The 21,559-nt window shown below is 37.0% G+C and overlaps 4 protein-coding genes across 8 annotated transcripts; all 4 read left to right on the plus strand.

Moving 5' to 3' along the window:
* The first annotated feature begins 3,234 nt into the window (after positions 1-3,234).
* LOC137735215 (WEB family protein At2g40480) lies at positions 3,235-5,886 on the plus strand. Its single transcript, XM_068474620.2, has 2 exons — positions 3,235-3,749; positions 4,176-5,886. The coding sequence occupies exons 1-2, from the start codon at positions 3,495-3,497 to the stop codon at positions 5,688-5,690; spliced, it is 1,770 nt and encodes a 589-aa protein (XP_068330721.2). The 5' UTR covers positions 3,235-3,494; the 3' UTR covers positions 5,691-5,886.
* A 1,795-nt stretch (positions 5,887-7,681) lies between these two features.
* On the plus strand, positions 7,682-9,673 carry LOC137733382 (uncharacterized). Of its 2 annotated transcripts, XM_088696729.1 has the most exons (5): positions 7,682-7,822; positions 7,937-8,092; positions 8,569-8,703; positions 8,922-9,013; positions 9,215-9,673. In XM_088696729.1, exons 1-5 carry the CDS (start codon positions 7,740-7,742, stop codon positions 9,319-9,321), a joined length of 573 nt encoding a protein of 190 aa, XP_088552855.1. In that variant the 5' UTR covers positions 7,682-7,739; the 3' UTR covers positions 9,322-9,673. The 2 variants fall into 2 exon arrangements, with proteins under 2 accessions (XP_088552855.1, XP_068328635.2); XM_068472534.2 differs by lacking the exon at positions 8,922-9,013.
* A 1,003-nt stretch (positions 9,674-10,676) lies between these two features.
* On the plus strand, positions 10,677-13,682 carry LOC137734941 (5-amino-6-(5-phospho-D-ribitylamino)uracil phosphatase, chloroplastic-like). Of its 4 annotated transcripts, none has more exons than XM_088696730.1 (11): positions 10,677-10,859; positions 10,925-11,044; positions 11,277-11,345; positions 11,469-11,573; positions 11,741-11,795; positions 11,949-12,022; positions 12,147-12,254; positions 12,344-12,484; positions 12,673-12,822; positions 12,933-13,042; positions 13,271-13,682. In XM_088696730.1, the coding sequence occupies exons 1-11, from the start codon at positions 10,755-10,757 to the stop codon at positions 13,437-13,439; spliced, it is 1,206 nt and encodes a 401-aa protein (XP_088552856.1). In that variant the 5' UTR covers positions 10,677-10,754; the 3' UTR covers positions 13,440-13,682. The 4 variants fall into 4 exon arrangements, with proteins under 4 accessions (XP_088552856.1, XP_088552857.1, XP_088552858.1 ...); XM_088696731.1 differs by having other exon boundaries at positions 10,678-10,859; positions 12,171-12,254; XM_088696732.1 differs by having other exon boundaries at positions 10,679-10,859; positions 12,673-12,738.
* A 149-nt stretch (positions 13,683-13,831) lies between these two features.
* On the plus strand, positions 13,832-17,304 carry LOC137734940 (uroporphyrinogen decarboxylase). The gene is made up of 6 exons (XM_068474275.2): positions 13,832-14,461; positions 14,908-15,029; positions 15,134-15,244; positions 15,376-15,564; positions 15,997-16,122; positions 16,619-17,304. Exons 1-6 carry the CDS (start codon positions 14,347-14,349, stop codon positions 17,132-17,134), a joined length of 1,179 nt encoding a protein of 392 aa, XP_068330376.2. The 5' UTR covers positions 13,832-14,346; the 3' UTR covers positions 17,135-17,304.
* Positions 17,305-21,559: the final 4,255 nt, after the last annotated feature.

A 21,559-nucleotide genomic window follows, 5' to 3' on the forward strand; every position in this document is an offset into this window, starting at 1 on the left:
GATAGCCAATCACTATTGTCTTTCTTTTTCTTACTGATCTTAGTTGCACTGTAGCATAGTAGAATTTTCAAGTTTCTTTTACTAGCAAGTAGGTTAGTGTATCTTCGACACTAACTATATTTTGGTTATCACAAAATGGCTTAAAAATCGTTTTAACTACAGCCACTTTTAAAACGTTACTCCAGCAACACTAGCTAGTTTAGCTACCCGGTAATTTTTGCCTTTTGTTTTCTTAAAAATCGGGATCAGCTGGTAGTTTCTCCACGATTGTAGTCCATTCTTTTGAGGACCAAGAAAACTCACATAGACGTTTCAGCCTCTCCTAACCATCATTGTGTAATTCACCAATGCTAAGAATCGAACCTATGATGGACTTGGAATTCGTCTCCGACAACTAAGCTGCCCAACCATTCTATCTTCAAGTTTTAGGCTTGAATCAGAAAAGTGTGAAAATTGGAGGATTTACTTTTTGTTAAATTTCTCTTCCCTCTTGACTAAACATATTTTAGATTGATGTATAACTAGTCCTTTGAAGCAAGGTGTTTTGTAACGTTTAGACTTAAATACCTAAACACATGTTTGTTGGAGATGCTTTTAGTCCCTCGAAGATGAGAAAGTCTAAAATACGGTAGCTGAACCACTTGGCTATGCGATGATACTCACACATACCTATGACCCTCTATTTTTTATTCAATCGAAACCATTTTTAAATGAGATGTCAAAATTTAAATATCAAATTTAAATATGAAGGCTTATGTGGCACTTTAATATTTTTTGAAATTTTATTCTTTACCCGATATGTCAATTTAAACTATTATTTATTGCGTTATTTATTTTTTATAATTGTAATAAGTGTTTTTAGAACAAAAAATAATAACAAAAATGGTAAAGAAAATTTATTAATCACTAAAATTAGACTTGAAGCAACCACTTTTGATGTCATTCGACGTCATACTACGTAGAAATTGATATTTCAATTAGAAAACACTAAAACTATTTTTTTAACTATGATTGCTGATGTAGACTTTTTGACTGCTCTTGCTCTAATGTTTATGCGAATGGTCGGACATAAATTCGTTTTTGAAATCTCTTATTTTAATGTGTGGTAGTACATGTTTCTATTTTCTAATGAGGGCGTTAGAGCCGTCGAGCCTAGGAAGTATTATGGGCTTATGAATTGTGATCAATTGGATCATTGAAGTGAACTGAAAGGGCCCATTTAATCATAGTTTGGGTACTTGAGTACCAATCTGATATGGGCTTTTTAAGTTCCAAGTCCAAATGACTTGTTTTGAGGATTAATTTCCATTTCCATATTTAATAAAAATTATTGTCACACCATATGATTGTTTGCCATGTGCAGGATCCTTCTTTAAACCTTGAAAAAGAAAGAAAAAAAAAAGTGAATGCATTAATTGATTTTTTTTTTCACTGTAATCGCTTTTACTTTTACGACAAAAGCAAATAAAAAGGGGAAAAAAGTCACTGTAATCTAATTTTAGAAAATAAAAAGGAGAAAAAAGAAACATAAAAAAGTAAAGTTACCAACCAAAACGAAGTTTCCATCAACTTTAAAATGTCAATCATCACCTCTACTGGGTAATGACTTTCCCAAAAACCGCAAATCACGCTCTCGATCCAAAGCACAAAAAAGAGACTAGTCAACAACCACATTTTATGTCCTCATTGATAGTGGCGGATCCAAAATTTTAATATCGAGTAATTTCAATATGAACAATAGATTATAATTTTTCATTCTTATCTTTGTGCAAATAACATTACAAACTACAAAAATTAAATTTGTTCACGAATGTCAGACTAGGTGCTACACTGCTAGTGGCAGTCTTCGATGGTTGGGTGGGGTGGGGGACGGATCCCTTTCCATCTAATTCATCTAGTTCGGGATATGGATCATTGAAAATTGATCAAATGGCTACAAATAGGGAGCCCCTTAATAACTGTAGTTGTTGAATCAAAATTCAACGGCCTGGATCCTGAACTAGATGGATTATGTGGACGTGGGGAATGAGGAATAGCCAAAAAAAAAAAAAAAAAAAAAAGAATTAGAATTTAGTAAAGTGAAGAAGTAAAAATGGGATTGAGTTGGAATTGGTGTCTGACTTTACTTAAAAGTCGTTTGGGGTTTAACTTTTTTGTTTAAATGCTTTGAACTCTGAATTAAAAATGGTGCTACTACTAAATGCTGTCTCCTGTGGATCCGAAGGGTCTCTCACGTGCTTGTGCTTTTAATTTTTTTGTTTAAATGACTTGATTCAAAACGACTTCGTTTTGACTAAGTCATTTATAAAAAAATGTCTTCTTCTTTCTCCTTCTATTTTGTAGAACCTGCACTATAATCTGCAACCATTGCTACTCTTCTCCCCTACCATAGCCCAAACTTAGGTGGTCCTCGAAGGTCCTTAAAGCCACTTATTTGAGTTTTCGGGTGGTCCTGGAAATACAGCTGCTACACTAACTGTCATAATATAAGTGGTTGAACAATTTTTTTTCAAGTATCCAACTACTTGTATTATGACATTTGGTGTACCATGTCATGTTTCGGTACATTGAAAAATCTCTTCATTTATGACATGAGTATATCTCTATTGTAGAATCGTGTATTCGTGTGCTGATTATATAATATCATTTATAGTATTTTTACACATAACATTATACTATTTGTGTCATAAAAATCCTCATCCCTCCCTCACCCGAAATCCTTAATTCTCATTTGAACTTCTCCGTTTACTTTCTCATTTGCCTTTACGATCTTGCATTATAATTAATTATAAGTATAGTCTATTTTCTAAAAATTAATTATGCGAAAAAATTCAAATTCAAAATCATTTAACTCTTCAATTAGCATTGGTACAACCTTAATATTTTTTTTTTTTTAAGGGGACCAGCTGGTGGTTTTACCAAGTTGATTCACCTTTATAAGAGCTGAAAAAACTCACAGAGAAATTTCAGCATTTTCCTTGCCAGTGAAACATAATTGAACTATTTTTTAAAACAACTGTTAATTTACAAAACACATTTGGTTTATAACAAAATTAAAATTGAAAGTGAATGTAAGACCTCTTATTTGCACAAGTACATAAACATTAGTATATCTTAAAGCTTTTTAATCAACGATAATGTTAATAAATTAGACAATTCAACTGATTTTCCCTCCAACCAATCTCTCGTTCGGCACGTCGTTAATAATAACCCCCCATCACTTAAACCCCACTCACACTTTTTTTTTTTCTTTTTTTTTTTGGGTCAAAAAAAACCCCACCCACACTGAAAACCAAAAAGGTCCTCTCTTTCCCGTTTCGACTGCAAAGCTTTACTCACCGAGTGGACCCAGCTGTACCGACCGAGTCACAACTCGGTCCCCCACCACCACCAGCTAAAAAGAATGTCCATCATGGGCCTGACCAAAATCTCCTCTTTAAAGCCTTCGTCTTGCTGCGAAGAACTGCGCTTCAACAATTTCGAAGCTTTCCGCAATGGCCGCCGAAGCGGTTCCGGGTACTCCCCGCATAAACGAAATGAGGCCCGAAATCGGGACGGAGTTCCGTTTTAACAACGGTTCGGGTCATGGACATGGAGCTCCCGGGTCCCCATGTCCTCCGGGGATAAGGAGGGTGGGTTTAAGGGCAGTGATTGATACGTCCCCGCCTTTCGGGTCGGTCGAGGAGGCTGTCACCCGTTTTGGCGGGAGGGGGTCTTGGATACCATTCTACAAGCTCGGAGAAAACTGTGTAAGTCTACCTTCTTGCCTTCTTATATTTAAATTCTGGTTACATTGATACACTATGAAATGCAGAGATTCTCAGTGCAGGATGTTGTTCGCATATTTTGTATTGATAATCTCGATATTTGTATAATAACGCAGACAATGTATGTCGACATTTTTCGTAGTGACATGTAGTATACCAAAATTGTTGCGATACTATACTGACCGTTCATCATTTAATATTAGTAAAGAACGAACATCTTGTCCAGAGAATAACTAACGAGATCTATGTACTCTGTACATTATAGTGCATATTTCTTCATATCCTACTGAGTTATGATAATTTCTGCTTCTCGATCATGTTTGCTTCTTGAATTATTAAGCATTTCAAAAGTTTTTCGGGTGTTTAGGTGATTTTAATTCATATCTACAATAACATTGTGATAAGCAGAATGGGGTTGAGGAATTTGACCTGAAGAAAGTGGAGGAGCAGGCAGCTGAGTTGGAGAAGGATCTGATTGTGAAAGAACTGGAGACGCTTGATGTCCTTGAAGAACTGGCAACAACAAAAAGGATTGTGGAAGAGCTAAAGCGACAGCTGCAGAAAGAGGCATTGAAAAGCTTGACAGTCTCGCCGCAAGATTCCCATTTGGAAGAACACATGTTATCATCCCCTGCCATCAAAGAAATGAACAAGGAAATTTATACGACTGTGGGAAACAACCATGAACGGGTGATGGGAAATTCGAGTCCCTACCCGAATTCTCCTGATCTGATCTTGATGGAGTTGAAACAAGCAAAATTGAACCTCGGTAAAACAATCAGTGATCTTGGGGTGATTCAATCTTCTGTCGAATGTTTGAATAAGAAGATGCGAAGCGAGAAAGTGTTACTTGAAAAGACCCGGGAGAGGCTGACTTCGCAGTTTGCAGGGGTTTCGTCACTAGAGGAGGAGATGAAGAACATTAAAGTGAAGGCACAAATAGGCGATGATGCAGAAACAAATACTAAGAGTGGCTTTGGCAATTCAGCATTTGTTTCAAGGGAGCATATGCAGTTTAGTAAAATAGTGGAAGCTGCGAACTTTGAAGCATCTGGGGCAATGTCAAGGAATGAGCATTCCAAGAACATTATGGAGACTGCTGAAATGAGGTGGATTGCAGCTAAAAAGATGGAAGAAGCGGCAAAGGCAGCAGAGGCCGTTGCTCTTGCTGAAATCCAGGCTTTAACAAGTCGTGGGAGCTCGTCAGGGTACGTTCTTCCAGAGCCCGAGCAAATGAGTTTTAGTTCTCAGATGAAATCTCCTCTAAACTCGAAAGCTCAAGAAGCTGAGGGCTGGTTCAAGAAGAAGCTAGTGGATGCCATGCGCCAAATCGATGAAGCTCATACTTCTAAACTGGCTATATTGAGGAAGCTGAAAGAAGCAACGGAAGAAGTCAAACACAGCAAACAATTCTTGGAGGAGGCTCTGAACAAAGTAGAAATTGCGAATCGAAAGCAACTTGCTGCCGAAGAAGCTCTTGAGAGTTGGGGACCCGAGCACCATCAGAAGGGACAAGCAGCAGCCTACAACATTCACAACCTAAACAATTTCCGATCACCAGATTATAACCTGAACTCTCCGATGAATGAGATGAACAAGTCAGTCATAGTAAATGATGGCCCGAAGCCAGTTTTAAGGTCAACATGCTCGATGCGAGATGTACTTAGCAGGAAGCAAGTTCTCCCCGAAGATTTTGTGGCAACAAAGGAAGTGGATCGCAGCCAGACTGACACTCACAGAGTAGCTTTGAGTGAAATGCTTCATGCTCTGAGGGAGGATTTAACATTTCCTTCGAAAGTCGAGAAGGAAGGAAATGTTCAGAAGCCGGTTTTAGCACATAGGAAGAAATTCGGGTTCATCCAGATTTCGCTTCCCTTGTCGAGGCCGAGTAAGAAAAAGATGCAAACTTCGAATGCAATGTGACACCATTAGATTGATTAACAGTTTCTATTCAGTTCTTTTGCTCTTTTGAGTTATGGTTTTGCTTATGTCTGTCTTGAAGGTGTTGTTTCATTGTTTGGCAGTCTGTATAGGTGATTTTATTAATATGTATTATGCAGTGAGTCTGGACATTTATTTTACTTTGTTTGATGGATTGGAGTGAAGTTTTTTGCTAAAATCCCTTCACCTTGTACAGGTAATTATATTTCTTAGGTTGTACTTAAATTCACATGGGTTTATATAGATACATAAGACTTAGTGTTTTAGAATTCATACAACTGACCTTATTCAGTGAGATAAAACTTGGTTGTTGTTGTGTATTTATATAGATGATATGTTTACTTACGAGTATTGAGGACGGTAGGGAATCATAAAGCTTGTAGACAAAGAAAGTAACAAATGCGAATCAAATTAACTACTCCCACTATTTGATTCCACTTCTCAAAATTGAGAGTGTTTGATTACTAATTTTAAAGCGAGACTCACATGTTGATTCTTTAAGTGTTTAGAAATGCGGAAGAAGTTGGGAATTTGAATCATCTTTTTCGTAGTGTATCTAATTCTAAGTAAACATGCCAAGAAGTAATTTTGTCTATTCGAGTGCTATGCTTATTGTACATGCATTGATAGTCAAGGACGACACATTCACTATAAAAAGATACAATATGATGACTCATTCTTGACAAGTTTCTCATTTACTAGTGAAAAATGAGGTGTTATTATCACTTTGAACTTGATCTAAGTCCAAAATTTTCAGCACGTCAATAACATATATTCAAAAAAGTTTGTAAATTCTTTGATTTATATAAGGCATTGTGATGTATGTGGTCTAATATCCTAGTAGATAAAGTGTTTGGTTTCCACTTATGCGCAGGGGCAAAGCCAGCATAGAATCATTCGTTGTTCATGACCCCAATAACTCCAAAAACCCTATGTATATTGTATTTGACCCTATAAACGGTTAGGGAAAATTAAATTACAACCTCCTCCTTCTCCTACTTCTTCTTCTATCTTTTTTATCACCCATGTCTTTCTTTTCTCTTTTGTCTTTTCATGCGTGCGACTCTACTGTGCGCCCCAAATGCTTAATGTGCTTTAGTGGACAAGTCCTGGCAATCTTCAACATTACTTTATCTTTCCATGTAGCCACCCTTGACAAACATCTACATAATAAGTCTTCAGCATATATTGGCAAGAATCGACATTCTCCTATCAAATGCTCGACGAAATGGTCCAATGGAGTGTTTTTTGGGTCCAAATCATGATCCCATTATTTGATCAGCCACTGCTCATGCATGCTGAGTTCGAAACACTCATATTTCCTAAGTTATTGTAATAGTTTCGAACTCGCCTTGTCTCTTCAATAATAATAATAAAATTTTAAAAGGCATCGTGGCATTGTGCTTTCACACTAGTCACTAGTTGTCGTTAGAAATCATAGTGCTCAATGCCGCCCATTTCCACCTTGCGCGCATTCTAAGATTACCAAGGGAAACGTACTTTTAGTAGAGTGAGGATCCTCACTGGATCCTCTTAGTGAGAATTTCAGGAATCCTTTATTTACATTCGTTCATCGTACATCTTACGGTTAATTTTTATTATATATTGTTTATATTCAATTTTAAATAAAAAAAATTTACAATAATTTCAGACCGTACAATGTATAATTAACGGATGCGATTGAAGAATCTCATCCCCACAAAAAGAATTCGAAGAGAATTCTCCCGGCTTTTTTGTATTTTGCCTCTCTTTTCAGGTAACTTTTCAATTTTACAGCAAGCCCGCCCGCCCAAAACCCGCGCGCAAGTTAGCAATGCACATAGAACTACACTAACGTACACTCCGCTTCCACCCTAGGGACCACACCACGTGGGGCATAGTGGGGAAAAACTGCAAGTGGGTTGGCCCACAAAATGCATACTTATTTACGTGCGCCATTAACCACCAGCGTATCTTATATTGCACCGTCTTCTGGTCTTCCACTAATTCACGCGAGTCCTATAAAATGCAGAGTTGCAGGGTGGTCCTTCAATGGGGAATCCGAGAAGGATCCGGAAGAGGGTTCGAGCAATCCGTCGAGCTCCCGATGGAAGTGCCTTTTGGAAAATTAAATGGTGCGGCATAAAATGCATTATTTTTCTTTAATTTTATTTGGGTTTAATTACGTTTGATTTTCTTTTGTAATTTACTTTGGATAATATTTTGGGATTTTGATCATTTGTTTGCAGCAATTCCTGTGGGGCTTCGGTCCCCATTGCTTTGGCTGGGATGCACGAGTGCGAATTCAACGAGAACGTGAAGAGGTTCAGTGGCGTTAGCGTGGATGTTAAGAAACAGAGCATTTGGGACCAGCTTGTAATCATGGCCCCTTTCCATTTCTTCTTGTAAGTTTTTTTTTTTTTTTTTTTTTTTCCAATTGATTTAGTTATTTGTAATTGCTTATTTAGAAAACACTCACGCTCATAATTGCTTTCGGTAGAAGTGTTTTTGTTAGAAGTATTGAAATTCCTAGTGCTTCTTCAAAGTGCTTCGTGCAAAAATATTTGGCATTTGCTTAATAGAAATCACTTCTATACGAGTTAGAAGCATTTTTAAGTATTTTTGTTGAACGCAATTAAGAGCACTTGTAATTCTTCTGTAAACAATCTCAAACAAAGCCGGACTTGTTTGGAAGTGATTTTAACTATAGTTAAACCAAAAAGACTTCTTACAACTCGTTTAGGAGAAAAGTTTAAAAAGCACATGTGTTGCATATGTACTTGTAAGTGTTTTTCAAGAAGTTCATGATAGGACTTTCAAGTGTCTTTTTAGGAATCACTTATGTTTTTATTAAACGCTTATTTTGTGGGTTTCTTATCAGGAAAGAGTTTACCAAGGCAAGCAAGGCTGGAAATTGGGTTGCCATTAATCGAGAAGGGTTTGAGGCATGGAAGAACGACAAGGCTTACTGGCTTACCAGAAAGCTTTGCTTGAAGAAGCAAATGATAAGATTAAGGTAAATTCACTGACATGAAATTATCAACTGTTTATGTAGCGTTGGCTCTTGGCTTGATCACTTGGGGAGAAACTTACCTATAACGGGGTTGCCACTGTAGTTTTATCTCATGCCAATAATGTATTTTTCGGCGAGGAAATGAAAATAATGACATTATGTTATTGGTTTCAACTTTAATCATCATATATCTAGTTTTAATTGTTCATAATATGGTTTAGCCATAGTTTTCCGAAGACTATAAGAATTCTGATGGCTCTGATGTATTTTGGGATCACTCTGCTACAACTGGATCTTGGCACACCTACCATCGGTCTCCCTCTCTCTCTCTCTCTCTCTCTCTCTCTCTGCTTGTTCTTGTCCTATAGTTCTCTTTAACCCTAATGTTAGTAAAAAAGGGACGAGTGCCGGAGGAGAACATAGGAGTGCGAAAATCACTTTCGATTGCATCGCTCTTGTTTCTTATTCAACATTGTCCTGCTAATTCTCTGAACTTTGTTACCTCCTGAAACAGGCCAGTGGTGCATGAGTTCACCTCATGGAACTGGAAAATGGTGCATGGTTTTTGAGGATTCGGAAGCTAAGAAATCGCCTTTTTTAGCTGATCGTCTTTGGGGGTAATGGAAGCCCCTCCAATCGATCAAACAAAAAAAGTGATTCAGTCCGACTCAAGTGAGTGAGCGAAAGGCGGGGCAAGAGAGCGAGTTCGACTCGTCATTTCTGAGATTACTTTTTCCCATTACCTGTTTCTTCAAAGGCAAGTCATTTGGCTATTGTACAGTAAGTAACAAAAGGGTGGTTTTCCTATGTAGAGTTGAAGGTTTCACTTTTTGATGTGAAATACTTGAGACCCAGACGTTTTGTGTTCATAATATGGTCTCGAGAATGTTTTGTCTTGCACTTATGTAACAAGAAGTTTCAAATTTTACCGCATTTGGCTATAAATTTGTGATCTTATTTACGTTGTTCCTGATACGGATTTTTCATGTAATATGTTGTACTTTCTCTCTTTTTCTTTTCGCGTGTATGAGAAATATAGAAAGATTGATATGTTAGAGGCATGATTGACCAAGATTCAACCTACTCCCATTCCCAACAAGCCTTGTGCTATTTTCTTCAAGGCAATATGGTAATTTTATTTTGTAATGTTTTTATTAATCTTTTGAAAAAGGGCAACGTGGTAAATTTAACCTCTCACTTTAAATCATGCATGTAAAATTCCATTTTAATTCAAATGTTTATATGTGACAAAGTTAAACTATTCTAAAATTTGTTTAGAATTGCTTTTAAAACGACTGAAAACGATTTTAGAGAAATGTTTTTGGGTTCAAAAGGTGTTATTTAGAAGAATAGTGCTTCTAGCAATTTTTAGCTGTTTTTCTATGATTCATTTGGATTTTTACTAATGATTGATTTCAAAAATATTTTCAATAAAAACATTTTCAATTATTTTAAAAACACTTTTAAATGACCTCTTAATCTATGAAATGAAGATGCGAAAGCAAGGGCGCTAGGGTTTTGGGACATTTCATCAAATTTTTGAACACGCTAGCAGCCTCAGTTACTGATTTTATATGTAAATGAGAGACTTTTCTTATAATTACAATCAAAACATAATTTTAGTAGCGTTACTTGTTTAATAGACACTATGGTGATTGATTGGCGCAGAGATAACATTTTACGTATATAAGGCATAGCAAAACTTCCTCTATGAGAAGAAAAAAGGTTTGGGGAAATGAGGATGAAATTAAAAGGGAAGAAAACAAAAGAGAGAAAATTAGAGATATTCTCTTTTTTGTGCGAATTAAAATGACAAATATTTCATTGGAAAAATGTTGAAGTCGGCCCTGAGAAAAACAAGATAATTACACAAAATTAAAAATACGAAAAAAATACCGAAATAGTTATTAACATTCGAAAAATCTCATTTTACATTTCAAACTTTCTATAATTATCAATAACACTTTCAAAAAAATACCAAATAAACAATAAAAATTGTAAGTACAGCAAAAGCTTGCTCGAAGGGCTTTCTAGGCTCTCTATATTCGTCTCTGATGGACCGTGCCTGCAGCAGTTTCAGAAGCTCGTCTTTGCCCCTTCCATGGCGATCCCCGTCTCCTCACCCGCACTCCTCCTTCCCTTCCAAGTTCAAATTGTTGGTAAGCCTCTCTCTTTCTTTCGCAATTCTCGCTTTAATTTGTTGCTGATTGCTTCGATTTCACAGAGACTGAAGCGTTTGGGCGTGGCGAAGCATCAAGGGGTGGTCAGGAGCTGTTGCGGGTTCAACGAAAATGGCTCCGTAAATGGGTTTCCGGTCACACCCAACAAGCTTTTCATGCAGGAGGTAGTGATTTCTCATGCCCCTTTACATGTTTTCTTTATTTGTTGGGTTTTTGTGTTTTATATGGTTTATAAAGCTTGAAAATTTTCGATTTTCAATTTGCAGTTTTGCCTTAGTTTGCAACTTTTATGGTATTTGGAAACTAGAGCTTCTGGGTTTTGATTATTTTCCATTTTAACTAATTTTTGGGTGGTAATTTTGATGTATTTTTCCTTCGCTTTTTCGGTGTTTTCAGGCGATTGGAGCTGAATATGGAGAAGGTTTTGAAACTTTTAGACCTGATGGACCTCTCAAGGTTGATGTGGTAAGGAATTTATGGAGCTATGTGTATAGTGGACAAATTGTTATTTATATTCTGTCGAATTTAATCTACCGGTTATACTTTCTGTTGCTATGACCTTACTACTGTAATTTATACTCCGAGTAGGATTTTTTGAACGACAAACTGCAAGAAGGTTTCCTTAAACGAATACGATATGCCATGAAACCAGATGAAGCTTATGGTCTTATATTCTCTTTTGACAATGTCGTGGTAAGTTTCTATAAGACCCATTAGTTATGTGTTTCAGGTTCTGATGGTTAGAAATAAAAATGTAATGAAGTGTGGAAAATCGTATTTATGATGTCTTACTTATCAAGAAACTATTTAAATGTGCAATTACTAAAAAGAGATCGGATTGCCTGAAATATGTGTTTCAGGCTGATACTCGAACTATGAAATTAAATGCTTGGAAGCAGCTTGCTTCTGAAGAGGGTACATACTACATATCCATTTATTCTCTTTAATAGCCCATTGCATGGCTTTCCGTTCATTCTCAAGATCGGATCATATGTTGAACTGGTATATGCTGATTTGTGTGCGTGTAGAACCTTTCTTTCATTGCCTAAAATTTTGATTCTTGGTCAGGAAAGGAACTTCCCGAAGATGCAGTTTTGCAAAGACGGATGCTTTATGCAGGTGCTGATCATGTGTTGCATAAGGTTTGGGATTAGTGTTCATTTCAGGAATTGTGTTTGATTGTGTTTTCTATTTCTACTCTAATAAAATTTGTGATCATTTTCTATGGTATGAACCATCAATTTTTGATACTTTTATTGAATATAGCTCACAAGTTTCCAAAACTTTCAGCTTTTACTGTGGGATAAAGAAGATGGAGAACTGGATAGATTGGCATTAAAGTTTTCGCAATTATACTATGATAATCTTCTCAGGGTGAGTGCTAAGCCACTTGTGATCTTTTTGAGGGAATTCTATTTGTCTGTTTGATGCAACGATCTTACTGGCCTTTTCTTGTTTTTCAGCTTAGTGAACCTGTGGAGGGGATCAAAGAGTGGCTAGATGCTGTATCCACAGCTCGTATCCCTTGCGCTGTAGTTTCAAGTCTTGATCGGAGAAACATGACAGAAGCCCTAGAACGAATGGGACTGAAGAAGTACTTTCAGGTTCATGTCCTGAATTGCTGAAAGTTTTCCCATGGAAGTTACCACTGAGTTGAATGCTTTCAAAATCACGAACCGTCACAACTTCCACTTTTGATTTCTTATTGAGACGTAAACTATAAACCAAGACTCATTCATGTGTTTCTGTTGATTCGACTTATATGAACAATTTCATCTTTGTGCGGATACAGGCAATTGTGACAGAGGAAGATGGAATGGATTCAATAGCTTATAGGTTTCTTTCGGCAGCTGTGAAGGTATTGTGCAACTCGCTATTATTAATTTACAAATATGGATTACGAGTGTCACTCTTGAATTGGAAGGTTGGATCTTCACTTAAGGCAGGCTCCGCATGTCTGGAGTCAGTCTGTCAGTATATATATGTTCACGTGTTATAGCTTACCCAATTATTCGTGGTATCATTCTCTGACGAAAGTCATTCTACTTGCAGCTGGATCGGAAGCCATCCAAGTGTGTTGTGTTCGAGGATGAGCCTAGGGGTATAACCGCTGCTCACAACTGTACAATGATGGCTGTGGCATTGATTGGCGCTCACCCTGCGTATGTATTTTCATCCGCTTCACCCTTGATAGCGCTGTTTGTCTGTCTGATACAGAAGTTTTATTTATTATTAATACTTACAGAATAGACATTGGAAATGCATTTACTCATGTCCAAATATGCATACGTATACTCCTCCTTTATGAATGTTCAAAAGCGCAGCTCTGAACTGTACCGTGCTATCATGTATACTGTGACATTGATTGAGATCGACGGTGGCACATGCAGGTATGACCTGGTGCAGGCCGATCTTGCAGTTGCTAGCTTTAATGAACTTTCCGTGATCAATCTTAGAAGACTATTTGCAAACAAGGGTTCCACATTCATGGACTTGCAGAAGCAGATTATAGAGAAATCTCCACCGAAGCGGAAACTTACGATAGATACTATTTTCTGAATTCATTTTTTCCCTTTCTAATTCATCCTCTCTACCTCTCTCCATCCCCAATCTTACAGTCTAGCAGCTGATCATCTTCTCTTCCCTTTTTTGTTCCTTGGTTTGTAATTGATCTCGTAAATTTGTTTTTGTGTTCTTGATATACGAAGCCATTTTCATGTAGCCGACCCCGCTTAGTGGGAAAAGATTTTGTTGTTGTTGTTGATATACGAACTTGTTATAGTGAAAAACATTCATTTCTTATGCGGTCAAAGGTCTTGAAAGAAATTATCATCAACGTCCGATTCTTCAAGTGGATGACTATTAGACTAATTGGCCAGATCAGTGTGCCCGCAGGGCTGCAGCTTTGTACCCAAGTTCAAATCATCTCCTTGTAGACTAGAATAAATCACCGATAAAAGCTTCAATTTTTTTAGTATAAGAACAAACTATATGTAGTCCCCATTGATTTTGATTTGTGACTGACTAATTGCCCCTCTTTTCTCACTGTCAGAAGAGATTTCAAGTTCGATTTTCTTCTCGATATAAAATGTCTGAAGTTTAATTTGCGCTCCTTACATGAATCATGTAACTGGCACAGTGACTTATTCCAGTTTAATAACCCCTGTTCTTTAGTAGGGAGCCTAGAAAAACGGCATGTCGCAATACCTTTAAACGACAATGGTCGGAACGCTTTCAATTTCGTTACCGTTGACCGTTGGTGACATGGCAAAAACCAACACCGGTGGGAAATATCCTCTTATCGTTATTGTCATCCACCTCTGACTAAAACAGGCTCACTCCCCCTTCGTCTCCGCCTTCGCTGAGAGAGAGAAACACCAGAAAAAGCTTCCAGAGTTTCAGAGAGAGATGCGACGAGGTTCGGATTAGAGAGACTTCCAATCCAATTCTTCCTACGCATCCAATCATGTCTTGCATTCACAGCTACGGCTCCATAGCTTCCATCTCTCTTCCCACCTCCCCTTCCTTCAATCCAAGATCCAGATGCGCCCCCAAGCCTCGCTTCCTCTGCGCCGTCGGAGGTATTTCAGCTAAATGATGTCGTTTGAATGCTTAATTTGGAGCTTTCGACAATTGGGTTCTGTGGGATATGGTCTGATTGGTGTTGGGTGTTTTTCAATTTGGGGTCTTTATGTAGGATACGGTGCCGTTTCGATGCTTAATTTGAATTTTGAAGCTTACCCTAATTGGATTCTTTGGGATTTGGTCTGATTGATGTTGGGTTTGCTCCAATTTGGGTTCTTTGTTTAATGCTTAATCGTGTACTGAATGCTTGCTAATCAAGTTTGATAATGCCCACGTCCTTAATTTGGAGCTACTCCAGCTGGGCTTTGTGGGATATGGTGTAAGTGATGTTGGGTGTGTTCCAATTTGGGTTCTTTACTTACCACATAGATTGTATGCTTATTGCTTAATGATTTGTTACGTTTGATAATGCTCAGTTGTCGCACTGTGTGGTTCATTTCAGGGAGTGTGGCAGAAGCCCAAGTTGCGTCCATTGCTGAGCCCCTTTTGCTCAATGCAGTTCGTGGGGACGATGTTGAGAGACCCCCAGTTTGGCTCATGAGGCAAGCAGGGAGGTACATGAAGGCAGGTTTATGCATATATCAGATTACTATCTAATTCTCGGTTAATTAGTTCTAACTTTAGTGTAAATGCACCTACTAACTTATTTCAGCATTTTGACATGACAGAGTTATCAAACTCTCTGCGAGAGGTACCCTTCGTTTAGAGAAAGATCCGAAAATGTTGACCTCGTTGTTGAAATTTCGCTACAGCCCTGGAAGGTCTTCAAGCCTGATGGAGTAAGATGCCACTCTGGGATACAGTGTTGGTGGTTTTTCAGTTTAGCCACTTACCTGTTATAATCTTGTTACCCCTTCCGTTGAGTTGCTTGTTTATTTTTTTCTCACAAGTCTCCCATGTGTTGTGACAGGTCATTTTGTTCTCGGATATTTTAACTCCTCTTTCTGGGATGAATATACCATTTGACATTGTAAAAGGTAAGGGTCCTGTAATATTTGATCCTCTGCAGACTGCCGATGATGTTGGTCAAGTAAGAGAATTTGTTCCACAAGAATCAGTTCCATATGTTGGGGAAGCGTTGACAATCTTGCGAAAAGAGGTCTAACATTTTCCCTACTTATTTCTGTTTCAACTTTGAATATCTTCCTTTCATCGTAACCTTGGAATAGTTACATGTATAATTCACTAAAAGTAGTACCTTGCCAGTTGCCACAATGGTGTCAATAATATTGCTATAAAAAAAGGAAGCAAAAAGAGGAAAATATATCACATGGAATTTGGAAGCAAAGACCTGAATCTTTTACAAAAGTGTCAAGGGATCCATTTGACTCCTTACGATATTATGTTAGACTGCAGGGACCTTGAATATATAACACTGCATACCATTGTTATGAATCTAAAAATGCTATAATGGTGTAATTTAATTTTGAAGCTTAGTAGAGTTTGATATCGGATGTGATTTGAATTGGTTTCTCTGCTTCAGTCAGCATCATAACCTTTGGTATGCTCACTGATATCTTCACTTTTCCAGGTAGATAATAAGGCAGCAGTGCTAGGTTTTGTCGGGGCTCCTTTCACCCTAGCATCATATGTCGTGGAAGGTGGTTCATCAAAGCATTTCTCAAAGATAAAGAGACTAGCCTTCTCTCAACCGAAGGTAACTCTTGTGCTTGCTATATTTGGTGTACACAACTTTATGGGGTGTATAATCATAATGCAACATTAAAAATGTGTTTCAGTGGTCTACTATGGTGATACAACATTGACTACTTACTGGGGCTAATAGTATCGAAGGTTGTCAATGGTTGCAGCATTTTCTGTTTGGATTGTTTTTTTTTTTGTGTGACTGGAGGTCTGAAATTAGATGAAAGTTGTTCCCCTTTTTATTTTTTAATCTTGTTTTCTAACTTGTTAATATCATGGTCCTTTAGCATCCATCTTTCCATTCATTTTTACGATAGTTCTACGTATGGTTTCACCTTGGCAATTGGTTATTAGCTCCCAGGGTATTCCCACCTTCATTTGAAACCCGTCTTGCAACGTATCATTAAAAAATTTGATGTTTTTGTGGCCTGTTACATTGTTAACAAAGGAGTGAATATCCTTCTTATCTTTCTTATTCCAACTTTGTTGACGTTTAGTTCTTTCTTCAGGTCCTCCATGCATTACTTCAAAAATTCACAACTTCGATGACAAAATATATTCGATACCAAGCTGATAGTGGAGCTCAAGCCGTTCAGATCTTTGACTCATGGGCCACAGAACTCAGCCCTGTGGATTTTGAGGAATTCAGTCTGCCATACTTGAAGCAAATTGTGGATGCTGTGAAAGAGACCCATCCAGATCTCCCCTTAATCCTTTACGCAAGCGGATCTGGGGGCTTGCTCGAGAGGCTGGCTTTGACAGGTGTTGATGTAGTTAGCTTGGACTGGACTGTTGATATGGCGGAAGGTAGAAGGCGACTGGGACCAAATATAGCAGTTCAAGGTAATGTGGATCCCGGTGTTCTCTTCGGTTCAAAAGAATTCATCACCAGCAGAATAAACGATACGGTGAGGAAAGCCGGTAGAGGGAAACATATATTGAATCTTGGCCACGGCATTGTAGTAGGTACACCCGAGGAGAACGTTGCTCATTTCTTTGAGGTCGCTAAAGATATCAGATACTGAAAATACGTTTAGCTTGAATGAATTTTCTCCTGGTTGAGCTCTTTCCTTTGTAATTCTTTGTTCCGATTTTAGTTCGTGTTAATTCTTTGCTTAATTTATACTGATCTTTGTAATTTGTTGAGCCCTTGACAGGCAAAGAGAGAAATCCAATCTCGATATTAATCTTTGTATTTGTGTTGAGGCTCTGTTAGCATTGATTTGGTCTTAAATTATGGCTTTAAGTTGCTGATTAGTGTTGATGCTCTGTTAGCACCCACTTAACTTGTGTTTTCTTTATAAAAAACGCTTTCAGTCATTTTAAACACTTTCAAACAAGTAAGCAACTGAAACTAGCATATCAAAATTGTCAAAGATTTTTATACCATGGCCCCTAACCAGCACTCTACGACTCCTTATAATCCAAAAAATCGTGTGTAATAATACGTTTTATAATGATGATTAAAGCTATTCAATTGTTGATTAGCTTAAAGTGTCGATCTTGTAAAATATTATTTAGGAAATAAATAAATTGATTAAACAAATAATTCATAACCTAACTGGCCTTGAACAAAAGACTTGTAGCTTGAGTGGTTAAGAACGTATCACATACACTCACCATTAACCCTAATTCATAATTTCATGTTAACTGAAGAGAAAATCCCAAATCACTAACACAATTCAAGTGGTTAGAATGATGCAAACTTCGATTAAGGCAATATATTTACTAGTTAACTTATATTAATTTAAGATGGAATTGGTAGGTTTAGGTATTTCTTAATCTCACTATAGACTTATAATCAATGTGAGTTTTAAAGTTTGTTTCAAATTAAAATTATTACTTTCTAGTATCAATACATTGTCCTAATTTTATTTCGGAAGACATTCTTAAGGAGGGCCTCTTTAAAAATTTGGCATAAGGGCTTCGAACTCTCAGACTCAGCCCTGAATTTATTCTTGTAATTATTTATTATTACATCTAGGCTCAATTGGTTTTGTAAGCTTGAAGTTAAATGTGATCTGCATATTGTTATGAGTGGTTTTCAAATCTTTTGTTCCCTTACATCAATGCCCACGTTTCGTTGGGCTTAGCCTTTATGGGCTCATAACATAAATCGGATTATCGGACTCATGATGTTGCTATAAGCAATGTTTAAAATATCGAGTATTGATGGAAATATTGATATTCAAATTTATGGAAATATAGATGGATGTATCGAATATCAATATCGATATAGGTTGTTTTTGATAGAAATGATGAAAATTTAAAATAAAACTGTAGGGATATTCAAATATTGGTTTGAACGAAATATAAGAGTTTTTCTGATATTTGTGTCAGAAATATCGACGATATCTATTGATTTAAGCCTAAACTTAAGAGTTTCTTCGATATGAGATGATGTTTAGACTTCACCCACAACCCCCCCCCCCCCCCCCCCCCCCCAAAAAAAAAAAATTTCCATATTTTTCTTTGATTTTTTGGATATTTTCATGGAAATATGACTGCATTGAAAACATTTTACACACTGTTTATAAGTAGCCGTTTTAGTACACGGCCGAACCGAGCCAGAAAAAAAATCTAAAAAATTGATTTCGCATGATCTCAGCTCGGTTCTTAGTTTTACCAAGTAAAAACCAAACCAGACCTAATTTTTCTTCCAAATCTAATACCAAAACCCTTGCCTCCTTCACCTCAGTCTAACTCCCTCACTTTCCTCATCTGAATCAGTCTCCTCCATGTCTACCACCGTCTCGCCACATCATTTATCATCGTTTTGTTGTTTCTCTTTAAGTTCGTTGATAGATAATAGATTTACGTATAGGAATTGAATGTTTAGGATTCATAAGAGATGATGAGGCAAGCCCAACAAATAAATTCGTCCAAACTAAATAGAGCTTGTCAAACCGAATCGAAATCGAACCATACCCGTTATGTTATTCATTTTAATTTTATATCAAGGTGAAGTATACTTAAACACACCATCCATGATACACACCACTACATTTTACGCATCCTTCTTGTATTAGTGCATGCATGCATTTCAATGAGAAGCCAGTTTATTACGCAAACCCTAATAGCAAGCATTAGGTATAGATACGAGTTGGATGGCCTTCGCACATGCACCAATTAAGACAGTACATCTAATGCGCACTGTTAGGGTCTGATAAGATAAATTTCACTCCAATGCGTCATTTGCAGTGTTTAAAATATCAATATAAGTGAAAATTTGATATGCAAATTTATGGAAATACCGATAGACAGTGGCGATGCTAAGATTTGCCAAGGGGAGGGGTGAAATTCAAAAGAGTGCAAGGTTCAATCGAATGCGTCACTTGCAGTGTTTAAAATATCGATATGCAAATTTATGGAAATACTGATAGACAGTGGCAACGCTAGGATTTGCCAAGGGGAAGGGCGAAATTCAAAAGAATGCAAGGTTCAATCGAAGCGGTTGCTTTCACATTGGAGAGTGCAACGTTTTGAGTCAATATTCATAATAGAAAATAGTCTCTCCACTAAAGCGGTTGTAAGCAATAATATCAAAGACAATGTAAGCAGAAAGTACAACAAATTTAGTTTCCAAAAAAATAACACACAAAAAAAAAAAAATGAAAACAAAATAGTTGTCAAACAATTTTTTGTTTTTAATATAATAACAGCTACATTTATAATTAATACGAGTTTATTTGGTTTTAGGATAAAATAAAATTATCAGGGTACTAGTTATATATATAATAGACATGTGGGTGTAGAAGTGAAAAAGGAAAACAAACAACCATGCAGCCCTTCCCCAAAAGATTTAAAAAAAAAAAAAACGAACAAACGCAACGTTTTATTAAAGACAAGCCTTTTAAACAACAACGTGTTAAGCTTTAAAAGAGGAAAAGAAAAAACAAAACTCTTCTTCTTCTTCGTTGCGAGCTGTAGCCACTCGCCGTCGACTGTGCATCTAAACTCAGCCAGCAGAACCTGCCTAGATAATCGCCCGGGGGGGGGGGTCCTCATCCCTTCAACCTCTCTCCTCCGTCTTCATCATTCCTTTGCAAATCCAACCAAACTATCGCCCTTCCTGTGCAAATTCGACCAAGACAGTGTACCGGCCAAAACTAATTTTTATAGGTGCCATGAATTTCGACGAGAGCAGAGGGGCTGAACCAGCGCTCCTATGCTGGTTTTCCGGCGAGGGGAGGGACGGTCGTCACTCATCGCCCTCACGTAGCTTCGCCATTGCCGATAGATATATTAATATTGATATTGGTTGTCTTCAACGGAAATTATGAAAATTTGTAATATGTAGGTATATCAACTCATTCAGATTTAATCAAAAGTAGAGAAAACTAGCTAAAAAAAAAAAAAAAAATTCAAAAGTTCAAAATTTGCAATGGACTCCGGCAATTTTGCTATAGTGAATCGGTAAATATTGTCAATGTTTATTGATTTTCCTATATCTCGCCGATATAGGATAAAATTTGCATTTCACCTCCACTTTCCATGTCAATTCTTAATTTTTTGGATACTCCGACAATAATTTCATGGATATTTTAAACACCGATGACTTGTCATCATAAAGGTGCCTAACTTCTATCATCATCATCATCATCATTTGGAGCAGCTGGCAGGCATGACCCTATGTTAGCATATTCCAATATTTGATTGCTGCATGGCACCGAAATGGAGCGAGACGCATCACAAATTAGTATAGGTAGTCTTAACAAAACATTATTGATAGTGTTCACGTTTAGCGTTAAGGATATTTTTACTTTAAAAAGTCACTCTTGATACTATTCACTTACAATACCTTTTTGTCTTTCTGATTAAAACTTAAAGTTTTCAAACTTTTTTCATTAATTTTCTTTTAATTAAATTGTGAGGAAGCAAAGGATAAAACATATTTTCTGTTTTTGTTTTGCCACCTCTTAAAATTCCAGGAAGTTAGAGGCCAAACGTTTTTCATTAATCACAATCTGGTCTACCTGAATCGACATGGGATCACATGCTTCGGCCACGTGACCCTTGGTGGAATCGCGGCAGGTATTTTGCTGCAACCCACAGGGATTTGACTCATGATTCAAATTCCGATTCGGAATTGTTTAGTTTAGTATTCAAATTAATCAAAAAGGTTAGGGTTTATCCTTTTGGAGATTACAGGGAAAAAGATTATCAACAGTTAGCAGTATCATTATTACTATGTTTACCATATTCTTAAGATTTCCGTTTTACTAAATGTAGGTTAAATTAGTTGGTTATGTTAAGTTCGAATCACCTTCCATCTAAATCAAAGTACTTTGTAAATCGCTTTGCTAAAATAAAATTTCCCGTTTCTGGAATGATTATGAACATTTAACAGTATCATCATTATTTCGTTCATGTTCTTAAGTTTTTTCGTTTTAACAAATATAAAATTAAACTAGTTGATCAAGACATTGTGTTTATTTAAATTCAAATCA

The sequence above is a fragment of the Pyrus communis genome, chromosome 7 (assembly GCF_041283825.1).
Source record: "Pyrus communis isolate YQ-2024b chromosome 7, ASM4128382v1, whole genome shotgun sequence".
In the NCBI taxonomy this organism is placed as follows: Eukaryota; Viridiplantae; Streptophyta; class Magnoliopsida; order Rosales; family Rosaceae; genus Pyrus; species Pyrus communis.

Coding starts and splice junctions, on each gene's coding strand:
- LOC137734940 (XM_068474275.2), top strand. CDS start 14,347: ATGTCTTGCATTCACAGCTACGGCTCCATAGCTTCCATCTCTCTTCCC. Junction 15,565..15,996: donor TGACAATCTTGCGAAAAGAG/GTCTAACATTTT, acceptor TCACTTTTCCAG/GTAGATAATAAGGCAGCAGT. Junction 16,123..16,618: donor TAGCCTTCTCTCAACCGAAG/GTAACTCTTGTG, acceptor TTCTTTCTTCAG/GTCCTCCATGCATTACTTCA.
- LOC137734941 (XM_088696730.1), top strand. CDS start 10,755: ATGGACCGTGCCTGCAGCAGTTTCAGAAGCTCGTCTTTGCCCCTTCCA. Junction 11,574..11,740: donor TCTCTTTTGACAATGTCGTG/GTAAGTTTCTAT, acceptor TATGTGTTTCAG/GCTGATACTCGAACTATGAA. Junction 12,823..12,932: donor AGGTTGGATCTTCACTTAAG/GCAGGCTCCGCA, acceptor TTCTACTTGCAG/CTGGATCGGAAGCCATCCAA.
- LOC137733382 (XM_088696729.1), top strand. CDS start 7,740: ATGGGGAATCCGAGAAGGATCCGGAAGAGGGTTCGAGCAATCCGTCGA. Junction 7,823..7,936: donor GCCTTTTGGAAAATTAAATG/GTGCGGCATAAA, acceptor ATTTGTTTGCAG/CAATTCCTGTGGGGCTTCGG. Junction 9,014..9,214: donor TCTTGGCACACCTACCATCG/GTCTCCCTCTCT, acceptor CTCCTGAAACAG/GCCAGTGGTGCATGAGTTCA.
- LOC137735215 (XM_068474620.2), top strand. CDS start 3,495: ATGGCCGCCGAAGCGGTTCCGGGTACTCCCCGCATAAACGAAATGAGG. Junction 3,750..4,175: donor ACAAGCTCGGAGAAAACTGT/GTAAGTCTACCT, acceptor TGTGATAAGCAG/AATGGGGTTGAGGAATTTGA.